The sequence below is a fragment of the Chrysochloris asiatica genome, unplaced genomic scaffold, assembly GCF_000296735.1.
Source record: "Chrysochloris asiatica unplaced genomic scaffold, ChrAsi1.0 scaffold00010, whole genome shotgun sequence".
NCBI lineage: Eukaryota > Metazoa > Chordata > Mammalia > Afrosoricida > Chrysochloridae > Chrysochloris > Chrysochloris asiatica.
In genome coordinates, this window is record NW_006408528.1 from 17,400,213 (window position 1) to 17,411,249 (window position 11,037).

At 38.3% G+C, this 11,037-nt stretch overlaps 2 protein-coding genes across 5 annotated transcripts in view; one reads left to right on the forward strand and one right to left on the reverse strand.

The window, feature by feature from the left end:
• The window catches only part of CDK14 (cyclin-dependent kinase 14), an 819,631-nt gene that overhangs the window by 574,390 nt on the left and 234,204 nt on the right, over nucleotides 1–11,037 (reverse strand). The gene's annotated exons all lie outside the window — the stretch shown is intronic.
• LOC102834232 (serine palmitoyltransferase small subunit A-like) overlaps nucleotides 10,726–11,037 on the forward strand; it is a 3,914-nt gene continuing 3,602 nt past the window's right edge. Inside the window, exon 1 of the mRNA XM_006834385.1 lies at nucleotides 10,726–10,937. Coding sequence (XP_006834448.1) covers nucleotides 10,726–10,937 — 212 coding nt within the window. The remainder of the gene's footprint in view (nucleotides 10,938–11,037) is intronic.

The window sequence follows — 11,037 nt, forward strand, 5'->3', positions numbered from 1 at the left end:
TCCAGAATCACAGCAACTCACAAGGCAGCACAGTATGACAAACTGACAGACGAGTGGTGGACACAGAAGAGGAGCAGATTATAAAAGGATGTAGATGCCAGCTCCCCACAAAATTGACCCAGTAAAAAATAATTAGACATTTGATCGTGCTAGATATCAATATTTTTATTACGGACTATATTTTTTAAAAGAAAGAACTGGAATGAAGATAAATAGATCCAGTTAAATAAAAACTAGCATATCATCAATAATGTTCACATGAAGATGTTTAATATACATTTCTAACCCTAATCAATAATGGTAAATTAACTAAGGTTATAAAATATGTCTCATGATACAAACACAGATTTTAAAATACAAATAAAAATGTATAAATACAAATTTTAAAAGACAAAAACACCCAATCCTTAATACCTACTATGTATCTATATATGAAGTCCTGGTGTGGTAGTATAGGATAAGCAGGGAACTGCTAACTGCAGGGTCCCTGTGAGTCAGAACTGACTCGAAAGCACTTAACAACAACATAGCTTAGCCAAAGGGATCCTGCTGTCATAGTGGGTTGCACACTGGATTGCTAACCACAACGTCAGCTGTTCAAACCCAGCAGCTATTTCACAAGAGAAAGATAAGGCTTTCAGTCCCTTGGTGTCGAGCTGTGGGTTAATGTGCTGAACTGAAATATCAGTAGTTCAAGTTCATCAGCTGCTCTTTGGAAACCCTATACAGGGTCACTATGAGTCAGAACCAACTGGACAGCACTTAACAAAGATTTACAGGAGTCCTGGTGTGGTGCTGTTGGTTAATGCGCTAGATTGCCAAGTGGGTTTGAACCTCAGCGGTGGATGTTCAAGCTCACCAGCCACTCCTCGGAAACCCTATACTGGGTCGTTATGGGTTAGAACCGACTCCATGGCACTTAACAACAACAAAAATTCACAGGCTCGCAACACCTATATAGGGTCTCTAAGACCTTGATCAGAATCAACTTGATGGCAATGTGTTTGGTATGTATATGTGTATTATATAATATTTGGTGGCAAATCTTTAATGTAACTACAAAAAAGAATCTGGTTACACAATTTGTTAAATCCATCTATGCTACTTTCAGAGCATTCCCAGCAATAGGTATTCATCACCATAAAGTGGGGTATTAGAATCCCTTCCACAGTGCAATCTGTTCTGCTAGGTTTAATACTGCAACTGACATGATCTTAAGTAAAATGTTACTTAGTAATGTTAAGACTCAGCCAACAACTTTAGCTTCAAATAAATCATCTAATTTTCTTTCCATGACACAATTTAGCCACTTTGAGGATAGTCTAAGTTTTAAGACTTTTCCTTGGGCTAAATACCTTTCACTGTATCTATGCTGAATAAGTATAGCATGAAGGAATAAATGAAAAAAGTCAACTATCACAAACAAGAACCAAGCCAGTAAACAGTTTTATAGACAACACAGATTCTATCAATCTTCTCAGTTACAAGGAAATGTAGCACACAGTCACAAAAATCCGTTTTCCTAAATATCTCTCCTTTGTCTATGTCAATATTCAGTCATTAACGAATATGATTTTTCACTTACAGAGGTGTTAGAATCTTAAAATAAAATTACAGAATCAATATCATGTATTAATAAACACAGAGGTGCTAGACTTACACTGAAACTACAAAACATTGCTGAAATATATAAATGTAAAGACGATATATGCTCATCATGGTTTAGAAGGCTCAATAGTCTTAAACTGGTAATACTACCTGTGATGGTTATTTTTTTGTGTCATCTTAGGTAAACTTGGTGGCTGTTGCTGTTGTTAAGTGTCATCAAGTCGGTTCTGACTCTAGTGACCATGTATAGGCTTTTGAAGGAGTGGCTGGTGGGTTTGAACTCCTGATTTTTGTTTAACAATCCAGTACTTACCCTACAGCGCCACCCCAGGACTCCTGGCTAAGCCATGTTGTTACTGTTGAGTGTCACTAAAGTCAGTTCTAACTGATAGTAATAAGGGTTTCTGAGACTGTAAATCTTTATGGGAGCAGAAAGCCTTCTTTCTCACACAGAGTAGTTAGTGGATTTGAACTGCTAAACTTGTAGTTAGCAGCCCAACGTGCAACCCACTATGCCACCAGTGTCCCTTTGGCTAAGCTATGTTGCCGTTAAGTGCCGCCGAGTCAGTTCTCACAGAGGCCCTGTATAGGGTTTGTGAGGAGCAGCTGTTGGGTTTGAACTGTCAACCTTGTGGTTCGCACTTCAGTGTTGATCCTACAATGCCACACCAGGAGCACTCAGTCATTTAATCAAACATTAATGTAGATGACACATTAATGTCTAGCTATAGAGGTGGTTGACATCTACAATCAGTAGACTTTACATAAAGGATCATCAATAATGTGAGTGTGCTCCATCCAATCAGTTGAAGGTCTGAAGACCAAAAACTTAGAGAAAAAAAGAAGAAGGCCTGTCTCAAGACCACAACATTAACCCCTGCCTTAAGTTTCTAACCTCTGCTGAGCTGTCCCTCAGATTCCAGACTTTCAAACCCCAAAACTGTATGAGCCAATTCTACACTGTTTCTCTGGAGAATCCTGATTGATAATACTATCGATATCAATCTATAAATAAAATGCCACCACCATTAGAAATGGAAAAATAAAACCTCAAATTCACATGGGATTACAAGTGACCCCAAAGAGTTAAAACCATCTTGAAAAAGAAAAAGTTGGAAGACTCACACTTTCCAATTTGAAAACTTAATATAAAGTTACAGTACCCAAGCCACAGTGGTTCTAGAATACGAATGGACATACGGATCAACAGAATAAAATGGAAAGTCCACAAATAAATACATGTGGTTCACTGGCTTCCAACAAGGGTGCCAAGACCAAAGGTGCTCATCGCAATATCCACAATAACCAAAAGATAAAAACAACCCAAATCTTCATCAACTGATGAGTGAATAAATAAATGTGGTCTATACCCGTAAACTAGTAGTATATCATCCAGCCATAAAACAGTATGAAGTATAGATGCATTGTACAACATAGATGAATCTTAGTAAAATTATACCAAATAAAAAAAGTGACACACATAAGAACAACTATTGTATGATTCCATTTTATTAAATGCCTGGAATAGGCAAAGCAGTGGAGATAAAAAGTAGATGAGTCGTTGCTAGGTTGCATGCATGGGAGGAATGGGCAGGGATTGCTTAATAAGCATAGAGTTTCCTATGTTAAAGTAAAGTTGATGCATAGCAACGTTGACTCATAGTGATGTTGGCCCTGTATAGGGTTTCCAAGGAGCAGCTGGTGGGTTTGAACTGCCGACCTTGCAGTTTGCAGTCCAGTGCTACACCCGGAGTCCAGAGTTTTCTATGAGAGCAATAAAAATGTCTCAGAACAAGACAGAAGTGATGGTGGGACAGCACTGTGAAGATACTAAATGCTACTGAACTATACATTTTAACCTTTTTAATGTTAATGGATGATTTTATGTATATGAATTTTACCTCAAGTTAGCAAAAAATTACAGAGAGATAAATGCAGACCATAAATAAGTCTGGAGTTTAGTTTTACTTCCTATGTTTTTCTATGGAAACAAAAATGATTCCAAATAAAATGTCCAGAATAGACAAATCCAAGGAAATGGAAAGCAGATTAGTGGTTAGTGAGTGCCCGGGGCTTGAGGACGAGGAGAGACTTAGGAGTGAGTGCTAGTGGGTCGAGGGTTTCATTTCTGGGTAATAGAGATGCCTCAAAGTTAAGTAGTGGTAATGGTCACAGAACACCATGGATATACTAATAACCACCGAACTACACACTTTAAAATAGTTACGATGGTGCATTTTATTATATATGACTTTTATCTCATTAAAAACAAATATACCTAAAGGGAGGAAAAAAGAGGGTCAGAGGAGTAAAGTTACTGGATTCTGGAGAAACATATAGTCCAAAAAAAATTGTATATTCACCCAATTTTCACCCAAAATGAGTAATAAATAGAACTGCCATGACTCTTATCCAACCAAACCAGATGGGAAATCATGAGTAATTATCCAAATGAAGAATTCTTTCTAACAGCATCTTATATACAGATTCTAGTGCAGATTATAAATTGTACTTTATATTCATGTAACATATTAGCTTATAATGAGTTTTTAAATGAGTTGTTGTTGTTGTTGAGTGCTGTCGAGTGGGTTCCGGACTCAGACCAACCCTGCATAGGATTTCCAAGGAGCGACTGATGAGTCTGAACCATCGACCTTGCAGTTCAAACCAACCTTGCGGTCCAGTGCTTTATCCTACTGCACCAAGAAGTAGATCAAAAATTGGATAAATTGAATACATATGTCTGAATTCTATATCAAATCTCTATAGATAAGAATTTTAATCACTGATTACTAATTTTTTATTATCAATCTTTTTTTAAGATTTCTTGTTAAAAATGATTATCAAAAATGGATATTATAACCTCAAAAGAGGGAATGAATCTTTACAACAAGGATCATTTCCACCCCCTCAATACACAGAGTTGGCAGAGATGGGCAACTTAGACATTGGTTACCCCAAATGAGGGTGCTACAAAGGCACAAAGTGACTGGCTTATAAGCTTTCAAGAGGGAGCCTAGTTTCAGAGGAAGGTAGAATCCCCACTGAGTGGTTTCCAACCTGTCTGGACTGGGCTGGTGAAAGGAAATGGGGATAAGATTCTTGTGGTTTAATAGTGAATAATTGCTATCAGGACTGACTGTGAGGGTTGGATATGTAAAGGTAGATGTTTTGTAGCAAAAGGAAGGGAGTGGTTGACTTTACAGTCCAGGAGCAAAGGACCCTGGGGCCATCAAGGGAGAAGAGCGGAGAACAGGACCCTACCTAGAGAAGCAGTGACATGGAGAGATGGAGTGGCTGGGAACTTTATACCCAGACAGAGAGAGGGACTGTGTGCTAACAACCAGGGAACAGGTTTGCAGGGTATATACCCTTTGGTTGGTTGGTGATGCATGGAGGGGATTGTAGCCATGGCAATGAAACGATATAAGATAGGATTAATGTAAAACTAATGTTCTCCCTTGTAAACTGTCACATAATTCACAATAAAACATTAGGGGAAAAAAAAAAAACAAAAGCCTATTGAAGTTCACATCTTGTTTAGATGGGTCTGGTGAAAAGATACAGGGATAAGATTCTTGTGATTCAGTAGTGAGTAACTGTTACCATGACAGATTGCGACAGTCACAATAGTAAAGGTAGAGGTTCTGCAGCAAAAAGTGGGGAGTGGTTAACAGTAGTGACAGTCCAGGAACAGAGTAGCCGATGACCATCAGGGGAGAAGAGCATGAGCTGAATGAGGGACCCTATACAGAGAAGCAGCAACACCAGAGATGGAGGCCGACATGAGGACATGGAGAGATGGAGCAGCTGAGCACTTTAAACTCATGGCGAGAGAAAGACTGAGTGCAGCCAGGAGACAGACTTGCAGAGTGTGCCTTTTGATTGTTTAAATAATTATATTTCCTGAATGTTTTCGTGTACATAAAAAAAAAAAAAAAATTACCGAGGGAATAGAAGCAAATACTACTGAATGATGATGCACGGAGGAGATTGTAACCATTGCAATAAAACACTAAGTGTAAAACTGATGTTTTCCCATGTAATCTAACACTCAATTCACAATAAAATCTTTAAAAAAAAAACTATTTGACAGGGTTCTATTTTATTCTAAGGTACAGTTAGTATTATACTATTAGCTTTTCATTAGTTGTAAGAAGGTTCTGGTGAATCAGGAGTTGTGTCTGTCGTCTGAGCAGAATAAAAAGGTAGTAAAAGAAATAGGCCGAGGTACACAATGAGGAAGCTACAAAGGAAAATAAAACTGTATCCAAAATAAGTCTACCCAATACCAAGGAAAAAGAAGCAATGTTCTATTTCAAACAGGCAGCTACTTGGAAAACCACAAATAACATGGATGAAATAATGGGGGAAATTAGCCATGATGTCACTGTGGAGCAGCCTTGAACAGTGGAAAATATGAATGATAAATGATTAAAGAGAAATTATAATGTTGACACAAAAGAAAGATTTTAAAATCATGGCAGAAATTGGCTATGACCCCATAGATTTAGTAATGAACAAGGAAAGGGAGGGTACGGATACTTTGAAGAAGGCAGAGCTCTTTTCCTTTTCTTTTTTTAAATAAAAAGTGCTGCTAATTTAAAACTCAGCTCTGGTGTTGAACTAACTGAATCTGAATTTTGGCTCCACCATTTAGCTGCGTAATCGTGGGCAAGTTACTCTTTAGAAGCCTCAGTTTCTTCATCTGTAAAATGGAGGTACTAATTGTATTTTAAAGCATTTCTAGGGTTGTTATAAGAAGCAAAGGTAAAAACAATGGTGGGCATCCAATAAACCACTGGAGTCTTGGTGTGGTGCTGTAGGACAAGCACCGGACTACTAACCATGAGGTTGGTGATTCAACCCGCCAGTGCTCCTTGCAAACCCCATACAGTCACTTTGAGTTGGAACTGACAAGACAGCAACTAACAACATAAATAAGACGATGTTCCAAGTATTCTACATGTATGCTTCACAGCAGTATAAATCAAATCTATTTACAGATAACAAAATGAAGCTTAACCCAGTGATTGGACATACTTTTTGTTTTTGTTAGGTGTCATTGAGTCAGTTGTGACTCACAGCCACCCAATCCCAACAGAATGAAACACTGCCTGGTCCTATGCCCACTTCACAATTGTTACACTTGAGACTACTGTAGCTGTCACTCTGTCAGTCCATCCCATTACGGGTCTTCCTCTTTTTTGTTGACCCTCCACTTAACCAAGCATGATGTTCTTCTCTAGGGACTGATGCCTCTTGACAATATGTTCAAAGTACATGAGACAAGTCTCATCATCCTTGCCTCTAAGGAGCTTTCTCGCTGTACTTCTTCCGAGGCGGATTTGTTTGTTCTTCTGGCAGTCCTTGGTACTTTCAATAGTCTTCACCAACACCATAATTCAAATGCATTGCTTCTGAAAAAATACTCAATAAATGCCAACTTTATTTTGTGACTCTAAATTATCAAGTGAAAGGTAGTATATCAAGAGAGAAATGATTGACAGAAAATAGTCTTAAAAATAAATCTCAACTATATCAATGAAGAAAAAAGAGTCCAACAAGACAAACCAAACCATTACATAGAGAGTTGAGAGATACATTTGAATTTCAAATGGGTATGCACAAAAAAGAAGGGACATTTAGGAAGGAAATAATTCTTGTATGTCCAAAATCTAAAGGAAAAGAAACTGACAATAAAAACAGCTATTTCAGATTTATAAATTATATCAAAACAGAAAGAAGACGATAAACTAACAGGCACAGCTGGAATAAGTTCAACAGATAGCAAATAAGTTCTTTTTCAAGAATACCCATACGAAGAAAATGTGGAACAAAAACTCAAAACTATTTAAAAAACAAAACAAAACTACCAGGTCTTACTGGTCAAAAAGACACTGGAGGGACCCAAGACTCCAGCCCTTGGTCACCCTGCAGGTCTGGAACTGAACTCACCTCGTAGCTCAATTTTCAGCCAGGCAATGACACTAGTGAGGTGTGTACACCATAGACTGGCCAATCATTCAAGACCAAAAGGGCAGCACTGACCTAAGGACAAAGCTAGAAGGGATGGGAAAGAATGTGGAAAAGAAACAAGAATCACAGGGAGGGAGTAGGATACCTGATGTTACATAGAGGGGGTTGCAATAATTGAAATGAAGCAAAGGATATGATTTGTTGAATATCAAACTGATGATCTGTTCGGTAAACCTTCACTCAATTCACAATAAAAAGTTTAAAAAACAAACCTCATACTACACACTTGCAGTGTATCCTTCATCGTTCTCTCTTTCTACTCCTTGGTCACAGCCAACAGAAACACTCAGTTATTTTCAATTTAGTTTAAAACTAATCAATGCAATTTTTTGTTTTCCTCCTTTCTTCTTGTTCTCCTTTCCTTCCCTACCTAACACCAAAGAACAACTGCATTTTGGGCTGTTTTTTTTTTCACTTCCTTTTATCTCTTTAGCCTAAAGAAATTAGATCTCGATCCCCACCAATTTCCTAAAATGTAATAATAAAAAAAAAAGTCAGATTTAATGTTTGCTTCTTTCTCCCCCACCCTGGGCTCATTTTACTTGAGTTTGTTTTAACATTTGATATCATTGTCCACAAGCTTGTGAAATTCTTTTTTTTATTGGTATGCCCCTGGTTTTCTTCCTGCCTCCTCAGCAATCTCTCTTCTGTACTTGGATTTTCCTTTTGTCCAACTCTAAACATTGGTGTTCTGTTATTGCGTTATTTCTATTTCACTCAGAGATGAGATACATTCTATTTTAATTAAATAATAATCTCCATTTTTTACTTTTGTTGGGCAAAGTTCCAGATATCTTCAACTCTGCAGAGATTAATGTTGAAACTTTCCCAGTTTTGAACATGAAGTATTCAAAAACAAAAAAAGCATCACTCATTTAACCTAGCACATTGTCTGCTCATTAAGAATTCAGCTTCCTTTGGGACCCCCAGTAGGCCTCATTTGTAACATTTATTTGGTTTCTCAATATCACAATTTCCCTATTCTTTCTCCTAAAAGGTTTGATCAGACACACAAGCAGTCTTTGGTTCCTCTTCTGCTTCCTGGAGACCTTATTTGTCTGTTCCCCTGTGCTGGCTGCATCAGAAGTCACTCTTTATCCTCACCCATCAGAGCAATTAGTAATGATCTCTCTTATTCTCCATGGGCTTGGACAGGGCTTTTCAACTGTTAACCGAAGCTCCTTATGTTTACAATCCTCCCTCAGCTCAGACAACGCTGTGGATCCGTAGGTTCATTGATTCAAATCCCTGAAAACAGAGATAGTTAAAAACACAGCAACCCCAAAGAGACCATTATGAACTAGCAACAGATTTATCTTTTAAATTCTCAAAGAATTTGTTTATACAAGAAAATGGATGTCTGTCTCCTTGGAATCCTAGGAGGAAGGAAGCACATATTAGGTAGTAATCATGCATTAACCATGGAAAATGTGTCATGCATGAGATATTTAAAATAATTTCCTTTCTAAGTTGTTCTTTTCTTTTCAATCTCAAATAGTTTTCTAGATAAAAGACACCGGCTTTGTATTGTCTTTTTTATTTACAGGTTAAACTGACAAAGGTAGGTGTAACTCCTCAGTGCTTTGCTGTTGTTGTTGTTAAGTGTCTTCGAGTTAGTTCAGACGCAGTGACGCTGTACAGGGTTTCAAAGAAGTAACCGGTGAGTTTGAACCTCCAACCTTGCAGTTAGTAGGCCATTGCTTATCCTACAACACCACACCAGGATTCTAGTGCTTTGCTGTTGTTAAATGCCGTTGAGTCCGTTTTGAGTCATAGAGATCCAGTATAGGGTATCCAAGGAAGAGCTGTATATTAAGTACATTTGTTGTCATTAAGTGCCATCAAGTTGATTTGGTTCCAACTCATAGCGACCCTGTATAGAGTTTCCGAGGAGCAGCTGGTGGGTTTGAACTGCTGACCCTGTGGTTCTCAGTCCAGTGCTGATCCTACAGTGCCACACCAAGAGTCCAATTAAGTATACTGAAGGAGTTATATTCTTCTTTTGTAGTTGTTGTTGTTAAGTAGCATCGAGTCGATTCCGACCCATAGTGACCCTGTATAGGGTTTCCAAGAAGCGACTGGTAAGCTTGAACCACGGACCTTGCTATTCAAACGACTTTGCTGTCTGGTGCATTAACCTACAGCGCCACACTAGGACTCTTTTGTAGTTGTTGTTGTTAAGTGCCATCGAGTTGGTTCTGACCCATAGCGACCCTGGATAGGGTTTCCGAGGAGCCGCTGGTGAGCTTGAACAGCCAACCTTGAAGTTCAAATGGTTTTGCAGTCTGGTACATTAACCCACAGCATCACACCAGAGTCTGTAGTAAATCCACTGAAAACATCTGACTAAAAATGCACATATTCCTCAACCAAGCTGCCTTTTAGCTTTAATAGCACCTGATTTCTTTAGTCTCCACTTAGCCATTACCGTATGTTTCCAATTTCCAACATTTTGTCAATCTTAAACTACCCTAGGCTCATCATTTATACTTTCAGTAAGTAAAAATAAAATCTTGGTTGTTGTTGTTAAGACGAGTTGGTTCCGGCCCATAGCGATTCCTTATAGGGTTTCCAAGGAATGGCTGATGAGCCTGAATCGCCAACCTTGTGGTTCAAACCGACTTTGCAGTCCAGTGCATTAACCCACAGTGTCACATCTGGTTAGGCCATTTGAATTTAGGTCGATCAGTTACTATTTCACAAAATTCATGAAGTCTATTCTTCATTCTTTGCTATCTAAGAGCAAGTCGTGTATATAAAGTTTGTTACCCTGTCATGAAAGTATTAAAATTAACTGACAAATCTATTTTAAAGTATTAAAATTAACTGACAAATCTATTTTAAAGGTTCAGTAACAATCACAAGCTACTCAACAATGTTAAAAAAAAAAAAATCGCTAAATTAATGTTTAAGTTCGTTCACATAAGAAAATACTAATGAGTTCTTGAAAAATATTTTATCAAGTTTCCAAAGAATTAAAGATTATATGATTACATAAGGGGGGCATCAAAAAGTTTGTGGAAACATTCAATTAAAAGATAATGGAAGACTGACGATCGACCTCATTGCGGAAAGCGCATGAATGGAATGGCGCTGGCGCGGGCCTGGAAACAAATGCCCTGGTTCTACTACCAGTACCTGCTCGTCTCTGCGCTCTACATGTTGGAGCCCTGGGAGCGGACTGTGTTCAATTCAATGCTGGTTTCTGTAGTGGGGATGGCGCTGTATACAGGCTACGTCTTTATGCCGCAGCACATCAGGGCCATATTGCACTACTTTGAAATCATACCGTGATCACCATGTGACCAAGATCCAGAGGTTCCTGAAGCGCCACTCTCTGAAGTTGGAATGGGACTTCATCAGATGTCAACATAAGCAGCCTGAAGAATA